This window comes from Apodemus sylvaticus, chromosome 3 (genome assembly GCF_947179515.1).
Source record: "Apodemus sylvaticus chromosome 3, mApoSyl1.1, whole genome shotgun sequence".
NCBI lineage: Eukaryota > Metazoa > Chordata > Mammalia > Rodentia > Muridae > Apodemus > Apodemus sylvaticus.
This window is the reverse complement of record NC_067474.1, coordinates 159777481-159796368: the sequence shown is the minus strand read 5'-3', so window position 1 is coordinate 159796368 and position 18888 is coordinate 159777481. Positions and strand designations below refer to the sequence as shown.

The window sequence follows — 18888 nt, the reverse complement described above, 5'->3', positions numbered from 1 at the left end:
CTTAGGAATAATAAATCATTTCAGTCATTTACCCCAGGTTCTCTATTATCTAATGAGTCAGCATTTTAAAATGTTAGATCCTTTACTCATAGAAAAAGTAGCACATTTGTTTTTGTTTGTTTATTTTTTTGTTTTGTTTTTAAACATAGCAGCTCCTATGTAGGTTGCTTGGCTGCACTTTCTGTTTGCCAAACCTAGACCTAGAGTCTATTCTTTCTTTCTTTCTTTCTTTCTTTCTTTCTTTCTTTCTTTCTTTCTTTCTTTCTTTCTTTCTTTCTTCCTTCCTTCCTTCCTTCCTTCCTTCCTTCCTTCCTTCCTTTCTTTCTTTCCTTCTTTCTTTCTTTCTTTCTTTCTTTCTTTCTTTCTTTCTTTCTTTCTTTCTTTCTTTCTTTTTTCTTTCTTTCTTTCTTTTCTTACACTCTAGGTTTTATTCCCCTCTCTGTCGACTCTCTTACTGACTGATCCAAATCCCATACCTCCTCCCCATAGAGACATGGGGATGTCTCCATGAAGATATCTCCACCTCCTCCCCACCCCACCAGACCTGTACATTACTGGAGGCCTCCAGTCTGTCCAGCGGTTAGGTGCATCCTCTCTGACTAAACGTAGACCCAGCAGTCCTCCACTGTACATGTACTGTCAGCCTCATATCAGCTGGCATATGTTGCCTAGTTGGTGATCCAGTGTCTTCGCAATCTTGAGGTTCCAGGTTAATTGAGGCTGCTGGTCCTCATATATGGTGGCCATCCTCCTCAGGTTCTTCCAGCTTTCCCCTAATTCAACCACATGTGTCAGGAGCTTCTGTCCATTTGTTGGGTGCAAATGTCTGCCTCTGACTCTTTCAGATGCTCCTTGGGTCTTTTGTAGGGCAGTCATGATAGGTCCCTCTTTGTGAGTGTTCCATAGCCTCAGTAACAGTGTCAGGCCTTAGGGACTCCCCTTGACTTGCATCCCACTTTAGGCCTGTCATGGCACCTATTTTCTTAAGGCTCTTCTCCATTTACATCTCTGTAGTTCTTTCAGACAGGAACAATTATGGATCAGAAATTTGACTGTGGAATAGCAACCCCATCCCTCACTCGATGCCTCGTCTGTCTGCTGGATGTGGGCTCCACAAGTTCTCTGTCCCACTCTAGAGCATTCAATCTAGGGTCTCTGCCTTTCGAGACCTGAGTGTCTCTCACCCTCCAGTTGTCTGGTACATTCTGGAGAGTCCCCCGAAACCCTTACCCCATGGTTGCCTGTTTCCATTATTTCTGCAGGCCCACAGTCTTCAGTCCTTTTCCCCACCCAATACCAGACCATGATCAGCCCCCCCAACCCTGTCCCCTTTCTTTCCCAGATCATTCACTCCGTCACCCTTACTTGGGCCCTTCAGCTAGTTGACCTTTTTAAGTTGTCTGGACAGTATCTTTGGTATTCTGTGCTTTTTTGGCTAATATCCACGTACTAGTGAGTACATACCATGTCCTTTTGGGTCTGTGTTACCTCACTCGGGATGATATTTTCTAGTTCCATCCATTTGCCTGCAAAACTCAAGATGTTCTCATTCTTAATAGCTGAGTAATATTCCATTGGGTAAATGAACCATGTTTTCTGTATCCATTCTTCTGTCTTGGGACATCTGTGTTGTTTCCAGCTTCTAGTCATTACAAATAAGGTCTCAATGTACATAGTGACACAGTTGCTCCTGTGGCATGGTAGGGCATCTTTTGGGTTTATTCTCAAGACTGGTATTGTGGGTTCTTCAGGGAGATATATTTGCAATTTTCTGAGGAACCTCCAGATTGATTTCCAGAGTGGTTTTACCAGTTTGCAATCCCATCAGCAATGGATCAGAGTTCCCCCTTCTGCACATCCTTACCAACATGTATTGTCACCTGATGGTTTGATCTTAGCCATTCTGATTGGTGTAAGGAAGAATCTCAGGGTCATTTTGACATGCATTTCTATTATCAGTTTTAAGTGCTTCTCCACCATTGTTGATTCCAATGTTGTGAATTCTCAGTTTAGTTCTACACTTCATTTTTATCATTGGGTTGTTTGGGGTTTTGGTGGTTAGCTTCTTCAGTTTATATATATTAGCCCTCTATCAGTTGTGGGGTTAGTGAAGGTTGTTTCCCAATTTGTAGGTTGTTGATTTCTTACTATGTCCTTTGTCTTACAGAAGCTTTCCAGTTTTATGAGGTCCCCTGTATCAATTATTGATTTTAGAACATGAGCCATTGGAGTTCTGTTTAGGAAATTTCCCCCTGTTCTTGGACTTGGGCTTTGTGCAGGGTGACAAATACGGATCTATTCTCATTTTTCTACATACAGACAACCAGTTAGACCAGCAACATTTATTGAAGATGCTTTCTTTTTTCCATTGTATATTTTTTGTTTCTTTGTCAAAAATCAAGTGTGCATAAGTGTGTGATTTTATTTCTGGGTCTTCAATTCTATTTCATTGATCAACCTGTCTGTCTCTGTATCAATACCATGCTGTTTTTGTCACTATCGCTGTGTAGACAGAATTAGACTGTGTTTCCTTTCAGGAATATGAAATGCCCTTTACCCCTGAGTCATCTCTTCATCTCATGGGTTACATTTCTGGTACATTTTCACGATAGAGCCTGAATATAATCTTGAGCTCTGTTTAATGAAAAATAATGGAAGAATTCTAAATGATACTTATCTGTGTTACCTTTAAGGACATTAGATGGATGAGCTCAAATAATAAAGAAAAGAATAGTGATCATGTCAAAGAATCATAGATGGTAATCTGTATACTCTATAATGCTAGATCAAACAGCTCAAATAATAAAGAAAAGAAAATTGCTGAAGACAATAATTTCAGATTTTTTAGTTGTGCAAGTTTTAGATTCATGAATAATAATGTATCCATAAATAATGAAGAGTTAGAATGAGTCTTATACATCTTGTTTATTTTAGAGTTTGTAGTCAATTTTATTTTGCTTTTTAAATGTTATTTTATCCTTTCATTCTGTTTTATTAGGTATTTGCTTTATTTACATTTCAAAGGTTATCCCCTTTCTGGTTTCCCCTCAGAAGACACCCTCTCTCTTCCCCCTTCCATTCCCCCGTGCTCGCCAACTCACACACTCACTCTTCCCTGTCCTGGCATTCCCCTATCCTAGGGCATCGAGCTTCTCAGGACCAAGTGCCTCTCCTCCCTTTGATGTCCAACAAGGCCATCCTCTGCTACCATGCAGCTGCAGCCATGGGTCCTTTCATGTGTACTATTTGGTTGGTAGTTTAGTCCCTGGGAGCTCTAGGGATACTGGTTGGTTCATAATGTTGTTCCTCCTATGAGGCTGTCCTCTCTGTAGACTCCTTATGTCCTTTCTCTAGCTCCTCCTTTGGGGGCCTTGTGGTCAGTCCAGTGGTTGGCTGGGAACACCCACTTCTGTATTTGTTGGACACTGACAGAGCCTCTCAGGACACAGCTACATTAGGCTCCTGTCAGCAAGTGCTTGTTGGAATCCACATTAGTGTCTGAGTATGGCGACAGTATATGGTGTGGATCCCAGGTGCAGCAGTCTCTGGATGGTCTTTCCTTTAGTCTCTGTTCCACACGTTGTCTATGTATCACCTCCCATGGCTGTTTTGTTCCCCCTTCTCAGAAGGACCAAAGTATCCATACTTTGTTCTTCCTTCGTGTTGATCTTCAATTGGTCTGTGAATTGTATCTTGGGTATCCAAGCTTCTGGGCTAACATCCACTTATCAGTGAGTGCATGCCATGTGTGTTCTTTTGTGATTGGGTTACCTCACTCAGATGGTATTTTCTAGTTCCATCTATTTGCCTAAGAAGTTTCATGAATTATTGTTTTTAATAGCTGAATAGTATTCCATTGTGTAAATGGACCACACAGTTTCTATATCCATTCCTCTCTTGAGGGACATCTGGGTTGTTTCCAGCTTCTGGCTATTATAAATAAGGCTGCTATGAACAAAGATCCAACAAAGAAAGAGGACTTCAGATCAATTTCTCTTATGAATATCAATGCAAAAATACTCAAAAAAAATTCTTGCCAACTGAATCCAAGAACACATCAAAACAGTTATTCACCATGATCAAGTAGGCTTCATCTCAGGGATGCAGGGATGGATGGTCCAATATATGGAAATCCATCAATGTAACCCACTACATAAACAAACTCATAGGAAAAAAACCACATGGACATTTCATTGATGCTGAAAAAGCATTTGACAAAATTTAGCATCCCTTCAAAAGTCCTGGAAATGTCAGGAATTCAAGGTCCATACCTAATCATAGTAAATACAATCAATATACAGAAAACAAGTAGACAACATCAAACTAAAAGGAGAGAAACTACACTAAATCCAGGGACTGGACAAGGCTGTCCCTTCTCTCTATATCTATTCAATATAGTACTTTAAGTTCTAGCTAGAGCAATTAGACAACAAAAGGAGGTCAAAGGAATACAAATTAAAAAGAAGCCAAACTATTACTATTTGCAGATGATAAGATTGTATACTTAAGAGGCACCAAAAGTACTCCACCAGAGAACTCCTACATCTGTTAAACAACTTCAGCAATTTAACACAAATCAGTAGCCTTCCTATACTAGAAGGATTCTTATACATCTTAATATGAGCATTTTCATTATAAAAATCATTCTACTTTATCACTTTGTTTTCATATAAGACATTTATTTCTACATGTATGTCTAAGAATTCTGAAGTGAAAACCACTACGTAATTTATAAAATTGTTACTTGCATTGGTTTTGTCACATAGTAGATAGAAAATGTTACTTAATTTTAATGATGTTTATATGTCTAATTTATGTCTTATTCTTTTGTGCAAATTTTCATCAGTTTATTATCTAAGTAGGTTTTTGACTGAAAAGCATGTCAATGTATTACTAGGTTCACATGCACCTTATACACTGTCAATACTAGTAGCTACTTTTCTGGATTGATATTTTAGTTGCCAGTTATTTTCACTCAGTTTCTGAAAAACGTTATTCCATTCTCTCCTGATTTTAATCTATGGATAAATATTTAGTACTATTGTATATTAATCTAATATCACCTCTTTTGATTGTAAGGGATAGGACAAGACAACCAGGAAGAGATATACATTGTTACAGCACTTATTTTTGACAATAGGGAGATGCATCCTGGAGTACAGTAATCCAATCTCAGAGACTTTCTTTTTGTTTGTTTGTTTTTTGGATTTGGTTTTTTTGTGTAGCCCTGGCTATCCTGGATCTCACTCTGTATACCAGGCTGGCCTTGAACTCAAAATCCACCTGCCTCTGCCTCCCAAGTGCTGAGATTAAAGGCGTGCACCACCAATGCCCGGCTAATGCTATCTGTTTATTTATTTCATTAAATAGCCTCAAATTTTTCTTTAAATAAACATTTAACTTTTTTCATGAAAATATTCTTATGAAATCACATCAGAAGTTATTTGATTCTATGATTTGTTTGTACTTTTGCTGCATACACTGATTTTACACTTCCTAAATGCTGCAATAGAAAGAAAACTATTTCTTTTTAGTCATTCTTGTGTTTGCTTTTCCATGTTCTATTTCTTTGTTCTAGAAAGAATAAATCATTTTATATAGGCCTTACAATCCCAACTGAGTATTTTAGTCTAGAGTCAGCTTGTTTGCACCCAACTTCTGACAAGATAGATACATGGTTCATATTTGAGCAAAACTGACAATTGTAGAATTTGGAAGCACAGTTTTACTCACCAACAATTTACTATCTGAGATTTAACATTGGTATTATTCTTGTCATCAAAAAAAGTGTTCTTGCCAGGCGTGGTTGCACACGCCTTTAATCCCAGCACTTGGGAGGCAGAGGCAGGCAGATTTCTGTGTTCGAGGCCAGCCTGGTCTACAGAGTGAGTTCCAGGACAGCCAGGGCTACACAGAGAAACCCTGTCTCAAAAAACCAAAAAAAAAAAAAAAAAAAAAAAAAAAGAAGTGTTCTTAAAGATATATTTTTATATCTAGAACTCAAATATATACATTACAATTTTAGAGGCAATGACACAATATAGATTATGGTAAATTTAGATGTTATCATTTCTTCACGTGGCCTCATCGTTCTCATGTACTGACGTAGTTTCTGTTCTTGATTAGGCTTCAGAGTATGACATGAATTCTATGGGAGGGAACCTAAAATCCAATCAGAATATGATTTACTGTATTTGGTTTTTGTTGATGGTTTCATAAAACACCATCCACCATGACAGCGAGTACTGATAGCAAATAGCCGTGATGTTGAAATAGAAAGGTGACTAACTGATCACATCCTCAACCCAGTCACTAAAGAGGATGAGACAACTAAGATGGCTTGGGTCTACTCTTTTCTCTCAGAGTCTACCCCCAGTGTTGAACATTTAGTAATGTTTCAATAATAAAATTTCTCGAAACATCGTAACCAACAGAGGATCCAAGATTAAAAGTATGAACCAATACAAGACTTATTCATTCATACCTATATAATAAGTCCTCTAATATCCTTGTACATTTTAACTGATTTTGGTATCAATGTAGAAAATATAGCTTTAATATCTTGTATGATATTCCTGTTCGCATTTTTGTATAACAGAAACTCACCCTATAGGCCTGACTTTCCCATATCCTGATACCGAGACCAGAATGGCTTTTAGGTCACATAAATCTGCCTGCCTGAGGCCCCTAACAGCCAGGAAGAAAGCCCTATCCCACTGTATCAGGCTTGAATTAAACTTTATCTTTTACTCTTTCTGCTGGCATGGAACAAGTGTTTTGTTCAGTTGTGCCACCTGTGACTTTCTTGACTGAGCCAGCTCCTTCAGCTTGCATTGAAAGACTGATTTTTTATTTTATTTTACCTGCATGCTGTATCTTCATAACTTTGCCCTTTCATTGAGTTACCATCAGGCTTCCAGAGTTCATTTCTTGTTCCATCTCAGATTGAGCACTCCTTAGATTTTTATATCTCTGGATACAGTGTTCAAATCCTGCATTATCATAATTATTCCCTTAGCCACTTGTAGGAGTTCTCCGGTCTTTCATTCATTTGTTTCTGCCTTCTTTGAGTTCCTGTACTTATTTCTTTTTTATGTCATTTGATCTCATTGAACAGTTTTCAGATTATATTTTGAGTTCATCTCTTGAGTTTGTTTCATAATTTATTTCATCATGAACATTGGTATTGCATTAGTGATTTGAGGTAAGGAAATTCTATCAACATTGTCAAATTGCTTTAGTTCTAGCCTCTCAATTTTCTTTTGCTGTGTGGCATTAGGTTAAGTGGCAGGGATTTCCATATGCGATGTTATACTTAAGCTTTGAGAATCTAGGCGGATAGGCAGGAGCAGAACTTCCTACTAGATTCAGCTCTGTCCTAGGCAGGTAGCACACATGTGTGTGGTGTAGATCAGATGTAGAGCATCCTGACAGCTATGTGGAAATCTTCCTGAGACTGAGAGGGAAGGCTAGGTCAGGTGTGCAATATAAAATTGGTTAGGGGAATTTTCTACCCTGGGCAGAGTTAGAGATGAAACAAAACCTTAAGCACAGACATTGTGGGTTGGCTTTGTGGACTCCTCATGCTCTCTTGAGGGACTTAAAAAGATCCTCTCTTGAGAAAGGTTCTTCGTGATCCTCCTGATCTCCATCAGAAGGTTCTTCCTGATCTTTCTGATCTCCACCTGCCTCCAACATGCGAGGATTAAAACCCTGAGTCTCTATGCCCATCTTCTGTATGCATCACCAGGATAATTTATCAACCTATATGCATATGTGTAGGCTGGGTGTGAATGAGCTTCATGTCTGATAGATTACAGTGAAAATCTGAAAGTATAGAGAACATTTCAGGAAAGCTATCTTTTTCATGTGTGTCCTTTAAGAAGTTGTTAGCCTCCTTTCACTGTTGTTCATGATCAATTCAGAAACTGAGTTGGCTACACTATTTTCACCATGAATTTAAAGTTTCTCCATGCCCCTGACTTTTGAGAGATATTTGATTAGAAGTTTGACTCATGTTATCCAAGCTAAAATGCTACCTGATTATCAGTGTTAATTGCATGACCTTTAGGAAATTGTTTCTAGACTTCTCATTTTTTTTCTCTGTCTGCTGAGAACAATGGAATGTTAGAAATCCAAATCAAGTACCCTTCCGTATAGTATCATTCATACACACACACACACACACACACACACACACACTCATATTACAGTGTTTTCTTTTTTTTTAAAGATTTATTTATTATTATATGTAAGTACACTGTAGCTGTCTTTAGACACACCCGAAGAGGGTGTCAGATCTCATTATGGATGGTTGTGATCCACTATGTGGTCGCTGGGATTTGAACTCAGTACCTTTGGGAGAACAGTCAGTCCTCTTACCCACTAAGCCATCTCATCAGCCCTAAGGAATTTCCCAAGAACAAAGGATTGTTGTGTATTTTGTTCATTTATGCACTGAGAGAATTATAGTAAAGGTTAAGTTAAATATCTTCCTTTCCTATTTTATCTGTTTTCTTCGTTTTTTAAATATCTGTAGGTTTTGTTTTTGTCTTTACTCTTTTCTCAGTCTTTCATGACTGTGTTTATTCTGCATGTATTTTGGTGAATCACACATGTGTAGGGTCTGCAGAGTCCGGAAGAAGGCATAAGATGCTCTGGCACGAGAGCTACCATTTGTGTGTTGTTATGGAACTCCAGTTATCTGGAAGAAGATACAGTGCTCCTAACCAGTAACCCTCACTCCTTCCCCTGTAGGTAGATGAGAAATGTATTAAGTACAATTGAGAGGAATGTGAACTTTTGTCTTGCTATGCTGTCGCTTTTAGCACAGTTTCTTCTTCCTGAACTGAAAATCAAGATTTACAAATCATACTCTTCATTATATAGATATCTGTTTCATTTCATCTGACTTATACTATGGATTTTATACGGAAACTTTTGGAAGATTGTTGTGTAAAATAATGGTCTTTCTGACTTATTATTCCTTAGGATTTTTAATCTAGAAGATTTTGCTGGATTGTGGGTAGTATATTATGTTTCACATTATTCTCCATTCCTTATGTGGGATAGAGCTTTCCTGTGTTGTGCATGAGTTCTTTTACATTCATTTACTGTCCTATTCCCAGTTCCCTCATGGAAAATTCATATCTGATTCTTTTGTGCATATTTTTATCAGGTTATTATCTAAGTTTGCTCTTGCCCTTTGGAAAATAAACACCTGATTCTTTTGTGTATATTTTTGTCAGTTTATTATCTAAATTGTTTCTTGACTTAGAAACATGTCTTAATGATTTACTACATTCAGATGTACATTAAACACTGGCAATAATAGTATCCACTTTTTCTGGAAGTAATACTAGAATTGCGAGTTGGATTTGAAAAACATCATTTCATACTCTCCTGATTTTAATCAATGGGTAAGTAATTATTACTACTGTATGGTATTATAATGTAGCCTCTTTTGATGGTAAGGGATAGAAACAAGACAAATGAAATTGAGTTACACATTGTTATAGGACGTAGATGTGTGAATAGCTGGCTACATCTGGGAGTTGAGAGAACCAATCTTTTAACGACACTCCTCAGGAATACTAGACTGAATGCTATGGCCTTGTACTAATCAAGAGTCCCAATGTCTGACTACTACATATAGCTATTTGAATTTTGTTTACTATAAAAAGATTTGATGTAACAAGTGACAATAAACTTTAATTGGGAGGTTCAAATGTACAGAATTATGTCTATTTGGAAATAGGTGTGTATTTCAGGAAATGTCAGTTCAATTTTTTTTGTTTTGTATTTTTTTGGGGAGGGGGTTGGATTTTTTTTTTCAAGACAGGGTTTCTCTGTATAGCCCTGGCTGTCCTGGAACTCACTCTGTAGACCAGGCTGGCCTCGAACTCAGAAATCCGCCTGCCTCTGCCTCCCAGAGTGCTGGGATTACAGGCATGCGCCACCACCCAGTTCCAAGTTTTAAAGCAGAAGCTGTAGTGTTCATGGTGACTTTCTCGTGGGAGCATGTAAAACATCGGTGCACTGGTAGACATACATTGCTAAACAGGTTGGTATTTTAGCATCTACGGAGAGCCTTTTGATGACTCCTTATACCCAGTTGCCTACAGAACCCATTTATCAGTCTGTATGCTACACTGGCATATCCAAGACCATTTTTGACACTGAGCAATCTTCTGACTTCTCAGATTATTCCTTAGGGATGCATAAAACCAAGTGATATCTTCTTATATCTTTAAATAGCTTATTAAATGTATCATCAAATTGGAGTGTTCCACATTCCTCACAGTTGTTCAGATTCTTTTTAGAATGGAACGACTGGTTTTAGTAATGTATGGTGACAGAAAAATGAAAAACATTTTTTCCTTCAGTAGAGTTTCTCACTAGTATGAATTCTATGATGTATTTCTATATAGTGATGCAGAAAATAAAACATGTATTCATGGCATTAAATGAAACATCAGAAAGCCTTTGTTTTTTGCTTTGAGTGAAATGTTTCAGGGAAGTTGTAGCTATGTTTTGGTTTATCAGTAAAGACAAATTATTTTAAGATTGTATGAATCTTGAGGAAATTTTGTCACTCTGGAACTTCTGTTCTTGGTGCAACCTTAGAGATTACAGTTCTTGGTGCTACCTTAGAGATTGCAGTTGTACAAAACTTGTTCCTGCAACATTCCTGGCAAACCTGGAGCTTCTGCTTTTGATCATGGCTGACCATAATCAAGGGACTGAGATTTGTGTGTGCTGCCTGCTCCCTTGAGCAGAAAGGAGAATATAACCTTTGTATTTGGAATCTGTGTTCGCCCCTAGTTATCCCTGTGTAATGTTTGAATAAAGTAAAAAGAGTGTGCCAACTGGCTGTCATTTTTCTTCCAAGAGGGCTGAACTCTTCTGCTCGGCCAGAAAATGAAGGTTCGGCGTCTTGATGAGCTTATGTCATCCCTGGTGACACTCACAACCAACAAAAACAAGAACTGACATCTAATGTTCTGGAATAGGAGAGAGGGGAGTCTGTACTCACCAAGACTGGAGGTGAAAAACATGATCTTGGCATCTTGGCTACCTCATAGTCAGCAAGCTTTGGATGGAAACTAATGCCTAGTATTTGTGGAACCTGAAAACTTGCTTAAGCTGCAGTTGCTGTGCTCACCTCCTAGGACATTCAGCAGCTCGTCCTGTCCCCTGCCAGGTCAGACGGGCTGTTGGGCCGGGAAAGGGGCATTAGCAAAAGGTACCACAATTGCATCTGGACACATTCCAACTAATTGTTTTTCTTTTTAGTATCAATTCAGAGACCTTCTTTATGTAGGCTTTTCTTACTCTGTTTATTTGATAAAAATATCCATTCTAATATATAATCTTCCCTCTGCATTTCCTCTATAGGGGGTGAGTAGAAGGTAAGATAACTGTGATGCAAGCCATCAGTGAATTAATACTGTCTCGACGTGTATCCTGAAATTACCTTTCTTCCAGAGTTAAGTCCTTCTCATCCTAGGCTGATAAGTTTCTTGGCTATTTAAATCTTTATCACCTTGTAGGTTTGAAATAAATTGCTTAGCTCTTGAGTGGCCAAGCCAATCCCAATCCAAAGACAGTTAATGTGTCCCAGCAACTTCTGAAAATCGTTAAGAGTCATTAATTGATTTCTCCTAATTTGCACCTTTTGTGGCATAACATTCTGCCAACTTATTATGTATCCAATATAATTAAGAGAATCCCCTCTTTGTATTTTTTCAGAGGTGATTTGCAAGCCGCAGCAAGACAAGTCCTGCAGGCAACCTTCAGTCAATGTCAAATGGTAACAACAACTAAAGCAAAAAGTGGCCATGAATTTGAAAGAACTGTGGGAAGTGAATGAAAACATGAAATAAAAAAGAAAGAATGTGCCAGGCAGTGGTCGCACATGCCCTTAATTCCAGCACTTGAGTGGCAGAGGCAGGCAGATTTCTAAGTTCGCAGCCAACCTGGTCTGCCGAGTGAGTTCCAGGATAGCCAGGGCTATACAGAGAAACCCTGTCTGGAAAAAACAAAACAAAACAAAACAAAAAAAAGGAAACCATATATGGCTCCTCCTAGGTATGATGAAGTAGACTGTTTCTCATTGATAAAAGAGAGAGCATAGTATAACCTAACACAGGGCAGTCCATAATGGACATGACCCCAGGCCATATGAGGAGAAGGAGGAGGCAGAGCCAGACCAAGAATCCAGGAGGTTAAATGATCAATAAAAATAACCAGGTACCCAAAATGGCATCATGTTAAGAAGGGCTGCTGGGAGGACATTTTCTCAAGCCCTAATTATCAGAGTAGTCAGCTAGCATAAATTTGTCATTCAACATATGCTGTAACCCTCAAGTCTCTTTTAGGTTTAGGCCCCAGGTTATTCTTTGAACAGTTTAAATATGGACTGGAATCTGCAAGTCTAGACACTTAGGCAGATGGGATATTTACATAATAAAGATATTGCCAGACTCATTTTCTTCCTGACACCATTGCCCTAGCAGGTTATTCTCCCTGGCTGATTCAACTCAGCTTCTTAGGCTCCAACTCCTCTCCATGAAGACATTCAATCTGACTTCTCTAAGCTTCCCTTCCATTGGTCTGCTTGGCCTCATGCTAACTCTGGTAATATGTTCCAATCTTCTCCCTCCTTATCATTCTCTGGCTTGTTCTGTCTTCACCTGTGCCAACTTGTCCTCACTTCAACCTGTCTCTGAAAACCTCTTCTGGGAACCTGGCCCTTTCTCTGTACTGTTCTCTTTGAATTAACGTCCCTTTCCTCTGTCTTTTTTGGACAACTGAGTATATCTAATTGTCTAAAATCTCTCTCTGATTTATTACTGAATCTGCCATTAAAGTAAACATCACTTTCAAACTTGGGTGATCCTCCCTACAGTGGGCAGTCTCCCTGGATTCAATGTGTTTCCTGTTTCTTCTGAGCTTTCCTGAGTTCCCCTCACAGCACTCAGTAGGCACTTCTCCTTCTTCTTCCTGAAGTCAAGGTGGAGAGGGTGTATATGTAATTCCCCAAATTAACTTGTATGGCTCACCCAGGAGCCAGGTTAGGCCTTGGAATTTTGGGATTTGTAGTTCTGTGGAAATAAAGAAGCCTAATGGAAAAATATGGTGACCTAATTCATTTTTTATAAGCCACTGGAATGTGTGACTGGCCCCTTCCAAGTGGCAAGTCCTGGGGGAATTTTCCTCATGAAGGTCCATTCCTTGGTCTGCATTTAATATATAATAAACCATTACTTTATATATGGTCCTCGTTGTGGTTTTGGTTTTCTGGCAAAAATCATAATTAACATATTGAGTCCCATAGCCAGATAAGTTTACCCTAAATTTGCTCTTCAATGCAAATACTGGAGAAATGACTTGAGCTGCCAGGAACCATGAGTGTCCAGAGGACCAATTTTCCCCATCAGGCAGCTCAAGTGGGGTCCTCCCAGAAACAAGTACTCTGTAGAAGCTAAACTAAGCAGTTACCCACTTGATGGCGCAAAATCATCTGCATTGAGCTGTGCTGCCCCCATGGCGTGTTTTGTTTCAAGTGATCTCATTTGGCCTTATTTGGGTTCAAAAATATTTATGGATGTGCTGGAGTGTGAGCATGCACATGCCACATCCCAAGTGTCAATATAAGGGAGAAGTTTGTAGGAGTAATATGGGTCTCACAGACACTGAACTGAGGTCATCACGGTCAGCATCAACAATCTCTAGCCACTGAGACAATTCTCTGCCATTTATTTGTTTATCTGAGAATGGGACAACTGTTTAGTCCTAAGTATAAACTACCACATTTGGAAAAAGCAATAGCACTATATAATTTTTATTTGCAAATAGTATTTATTATTCAAATTGTATTTTTAGTGCATCTTGAAATGACAATATGCTTACAATGAGAAAGAAGACAACATTTTATTGATGTAATGCCTGTCCTCTTTTTGAGCATCTGTGAGAAGGCTCAGTGTGAAATGTCTGTAGGCTGCACAGCTAGAAACCTGACCTTGTAAACATATAAAAAATGTCCAGGTGCTGGAGAGATGGCTCAGTGGTTATGAACACTGAGTGCTCTTTCAGAAGTTATGAGTTCAATTCCCAGCAACCTCCTGATGGCTCAAAACCATCTTTAATGAGATGTGGTGCCCTCTTCTGGTGTGTCTGAAGACAGCTATAGTGTACTCATATACATAAAGTAAATAAATAAATATTTTTTAAAAAGTCCAACTACACACAGGCACGCACTCACACACCAACACACACCAGAAATGTTTCCATTTAAATTAATTTTATTCCTGTTGCAGTTATCTAGTATCTCTAGATAATTTCCTTAGAAGTCACTATTTGAGGGCAGTGGTGCCACATGCCTTTAATCCCTGCCCTTGGGAGGCAGAGGCAGGTGGATTTCTTGAGTTCGAGCCCAGCCTCACAGAGTGAGGACAGCCAGGGCTACATGGAGAAACCCTGTCTCTGGGGGAAAAAATAAAGTCACTATTTGAAGATGCAGTGTCAAAAATAACTAATAGGATCTTGAAGTAACATGAATTATCAAACAATATTCACACAGCCATAGCAATTGAACTTCCAATCTGCACATATCAGTCATGGCCTAAATCACTGTAATAATATCACACGCACATGCACTCACGCACCGACACACACCAGAATGTTTCTATTTAAATTAATTTTATTCCTGTTACAGTATCTACTGTGTCCAGATAATTCCCTTAGAAGTCACTATTTGAAGATGTACTATCAAACAATAACTAATGGGAACATGAAGAAACATGAATTATCAAATACTATTCACACAGCCAAAGCAATTGAACTTTATTGTGAGATATGCAGTTGATTGCTGATTGTTCTACTTCATTACATCTCTGATAGATGAGGTATTTAATGTATTTGATATTCTCTTCTATTAAGCATTTTAACATTGTTAAATGTGTTGCAAAAACAGGAACTATTAGGGATACATCTTCTACCAGTGGACTTGTACTCAGGAGGCTGCCTCATATAAATAAAGAGTTCACCTGTAGCCTTGCCTAATGGCTGACATCCATATCAGGCTGGATAACAAGCATCACCTCTAGGGATTTTGTGAAAATCTGAGAAACAAAGCCAAGAACCACCACACACCACCCTTCACAAACACCCTTACTTGAAAATATGAGTGTTAACAGAGTGGTATTTAAATAAACAATGGACCACACAGATGATCAGCATCCATTCTATACACTGCAGAAATAATACAGATCACCAAGTGAACATGCTAAAGAAGATGACCAGGACCCAAAGAAGAAATATAAATAACAATGGCCTAATAAAGTTCTGTACGTGACTCTTGGTTTTCAATTCCTTATCTTGGATATCATATAAATTGCCCTCCTTATAGGATACATATATTGTTTGTGGTTAGTGCCAAGGACAATTTATCAGCAAGTCATGGATGGAGACGAGTGCCTAGTATTTGCGGAGCCTGAAAACTTCCTTAAGCTGCAGTTGCTGTGCTGGCCTCCTAGGACATTCAGCAGCGCGTCCCGTCCCCTGCCAGGTCAGAGGAGCTGTTGGGCTGGGAAAGGGGCAGGAGCGGAGCAGGGGTGTGGAGCAGGGGTGCATTTTCTGCCGCCACTCTCACAATTGTGTTGTGGATATCTTACCATTATCAGGAAGTTTAAGATCTTGTGAATTGTGTTTATGGTGATATTTTAATTGATTTTATGGTTACCAAAATATTTTTCTAAAATAATCTTGTAGATCCTTGGCCATATCTGGAGTTTGTATACCAGGAGGGCTTTATTTGCAAAAGCCTTAATAAAGCTCGAGGAATTCTCTGGCAAAATATCTCCTTGGTTTATGAAAAGCACTCTGCCCTTGCACATTCATGGTTTGTTGAGTTCCGCAATGTGGACTTCTTGCAGGTGTGGGAATGCTTAGACCCCTGCACTCCGGGCTTTTTTTCCCAGAGAATTCTTGTTGAAGTTCAACAGTCTGGAGTCCATGTGTCCCAATACTTTTCTTACACTCTTCCTTGTTCCTCCTCCATGTTGCTGGGAAAAGGACTCTGGGTGTTAACAGTTTGACTGATCTCATAGGGTAAACTGAAATCCGTAGATGAAAAGAGACATTTTTCATGATATCATCTCTTTCCTTCATGTTTATTCTTTTGCCTGGTGTTGGCATCTTTTATTTTTGTACTGTGAAAAGTTCCAGGTTCTTTCTGAACAATTTCCCATTTTCAGGTTTCTATATGCTCAGCCAAATCTGCATAACTATAAATCAGAACTAAGAGCCCTGGATGGTAAAAGCCAAGGAAACTCTAAGAAAGGATGCAGGTTTGTTAGGAGGATTGAACAAGGGGTGGGGTGCGGCTCACCTGTTAGTAGAAATAGCAAATGAATTTGGTTTTTCCAGATGCTATCTGATTAATGATTCTGGAAAATTTCAATTTCCATTTACCGCTGAGCCATCTCTCCAGCCCCCGATATTTATTCCTTGAATTGTGCTCTCACTGATGCACTGTATTGAATTAGTCCTGATTAGAGTGGAATAATTACTGTTGACCTTTTCTGTACTGTTTGGTGGAGACTCTTTTCCTTACTATGCTGAGGTATATTTCTTCTCTACTTACATTCTGGAAAGCTTTTTTTACTAGGCAGTTTCAGATTTTCCACAGGGCTATAAAAGTACCTTTCATTCCAGCTCATATTCCTCTGCCAGAGGCCTTATTCAATCTGGTTTTGCTCTGAGACACTGAAATGCTCTGCTTGGCCTTAAATTAACTGTAGCAATTTTTTTTTTTAACTCTGTGGGATCTTGTCTATCTCTTTCTCATTCTGTCTTTACCTATGCCTAGCATGTTCTCTTTTCTTGTTTTTTATTTTTTTTCTTTTTGTTTTCCCAGACAAACGTTCTCCATTTTTCCCTGGCTGTCCTGGAACTCACGCTGTGGAACATGTGCTGGGACTCAAGGCATGTGCCACCACTGCACAGCTCATGTTATCTTTTAAATCTGAATTTGTAAAACTCTCCCAGTAAAAGTGTTTCCTTCTCCCTCTCTGTTGCTCTACCCTCTCATCTGCACTGTACTGCTATTAATGCCCTCTACTGTTTTCCTTTACTATTCTCTTCCTCCTATACTGTCTTTCTCTCCATTAAGTAGCTTCCCTTTCCTCTCTCAACTGAGGAGAGTTGTGCATATCCTGTTCTGTCAGATCTTTCTGTGACATTCCACATTTTCTGCTATTCAATTAGACCTCACTTTCAAACAGGGGTGCCTTCTTCTACTCAGTAACTGTCCTTTTGTTGTTTGGTATTAAAGTGAGTACTAAGTGCATGCTTGCCTTCCAACCATAGTGATTCAAGTTGTGTGCCAAGGAACAAACGACACCGTAAGTCGGAACAGGTTCAAATATCCCTACATAATAATCAATCAGTTTAGATGTGCAGAATTTCTTCTTCCTGAAATGAAAACCAACCTTCACAAATTAATACTCTTCATTAAGTAGATATCTGTTTCATCTATTCTGACTTCTACCAAGAATTTTATTGTGAACTTCTTTAATGATTGTTCAAGGAAATTGTTCTTTGTGAGATTGTATCCTTAGGATTTTTAATCTACAAGGCTTGCTGGCATTGTGAGTGGCAAATTATGCTTCATATTGTTCTCCATTCTTTGTGTGGGATAGAGCTTCACTATGCTGTATGTGAGGAATATTTCCTACTTTTATTCATTCATTCTTCACAATAAATGTCTTATTTCCTACGACCTCATGAAAAATTTATGTCTTTTTCTTTTGTGCAATTTTTCATCAGTTTATTATCTAAGTAGGTTTTTGACTGAAAAACATGTCTTAATGTATTACTAAGTTCACATGTACCTTATACATTGTCACTACTGGTAGCTGCTTTTCTGGATTAATATTATAGTTGCCAATTATTTTCTCTCAGTTCTTGAAAAACATTATTCCATGCTCTCCTGATTTTAATCTATGGATAAATATTTAGTACCACTGTATGTTAATGTAATATCACCTCTTTTGATTGTAAAGGATAGGACAAGACAACTAGGAAGAGATATACATTGTTACAGCACTTATTTTTGACAATAGGGAGATGCATCCTGGAGTACAGTAATCCAATCTTAGAGACTTTCTTTTTGTTTGTTTGTTTGTTTGTTTTTTGGATGTGGTTTTTTTTCGAGACAGGGTTTCTCTGTATAGCCCTAGCTGTCCTGGAACTCACTCTGTATACCAGACTGGCCTCGAACTCAGAAATCTGCCTGCTTCTGCCTCCCAGAGTGCTGGGATTCCAGGTATGTACCCCCACTGCCTGGCTTTTTTTTTTTTTTTTTTTTTTTTGGTGTTTCAAGACAGGGTTTCTCTGTGTAGTCCTGGCTGTCTTGGAACTCACTCTGTAGACCAGGCTGGGTTTGAACCCATCTGCCTCTGCCTCCCAAGTGCTGGGATTACAGGCGTGTGACACCACGCCCAGCCTCTCAGAGATTTGAATGCTATGGTCTTCTAGTACTCAAGAGTCCCAGTATCTGAACATGACACATTGATATTTGAGTTCGCCTACTTTAAAAGGATTGTGATGAACCAAGTGATAGTAAACTTTGATTGAAAGCCTCAAGTATGGAATTGTGTGTATCCAGATTCAGATGTGTATTTGAGGAAATGTCAGTTGCAAGATTTAAAATCGAAGTCCTAGTGTTCATATTGCCTCCATGATGAATTTATGTACAACCATAGGTTATTCTTCCCATTCTAGAAGGAGGTCTTTTTCAGTCTTGATGAAATTGAAGATGTACTTTCCTTGTTGTACACATAGACAAAATAATTCCAAGATACACATTCAATTTATGTATCT

At 38.7% G+C, this 18888-nt stretch overlaps 3 protein-coding genes across 9 annotated transcripts in view; 2 read left to right on the top strand and 1 right to left on the bottom strand.

Annotated features, from left to right (window-relative positions):
* The window catches only part of LOC127681614 (zinc finger protein 665-like), a 233961-nt gene that overhangs the window by 82457 nt on the left and 132616 nt on the right, over positions 1–18888 (top strand). The window contains exon 1 of one of the 2 annotated variants that reach the window (XM_052178081.1): positions 11164–11203. The exons of the other annotated variant lie outside the window; for it this stretch is intronic. The gene's annotated coding sequence lies outside the window, so the exon portion shown is untranslated. Of the gene's footprint in view, positions 1–11163; positions 11204–18888 lie in introns of those variants that run through there. 2 annotated transcript variants of the gene reach the window in all.
* Positions 1–18888, bottom strand: part of LOC127681600 (oocyte zinc finger protein XlCOF6-like) — a 1434619-nt gene that overhangs the window by 1339401 nt on the left and 76330 nt on the right. The gene's annotated exons all lie outside the window — the stretch shown is intronic.
* Positions 1–18888, top strand: part of LOC127681615 (oocyte zinc finger protein XlCOF6-like) — a 988257-nt gene that overhangs the window by 951577 nt on the left and 17792 nt on the right. Inside the window, exon 2 of one of the 6 annotated variants that reach the window (XM_052178084.1) lies at positions 11752–11812. The exons of the other annotated variants lie outside the window; for them this stretch is intronic. Coding sequence (XP_052034044.1) covers positions 11803–11812 — 10 coding nt within the window. The 5' untranslated portion in view covers positions 11752–11802. The remainder of the gene's footprint in view (positions 1–11751; positions 11813–18888) is intronic. 6 annotated transcript variants of the gene reach the window in all.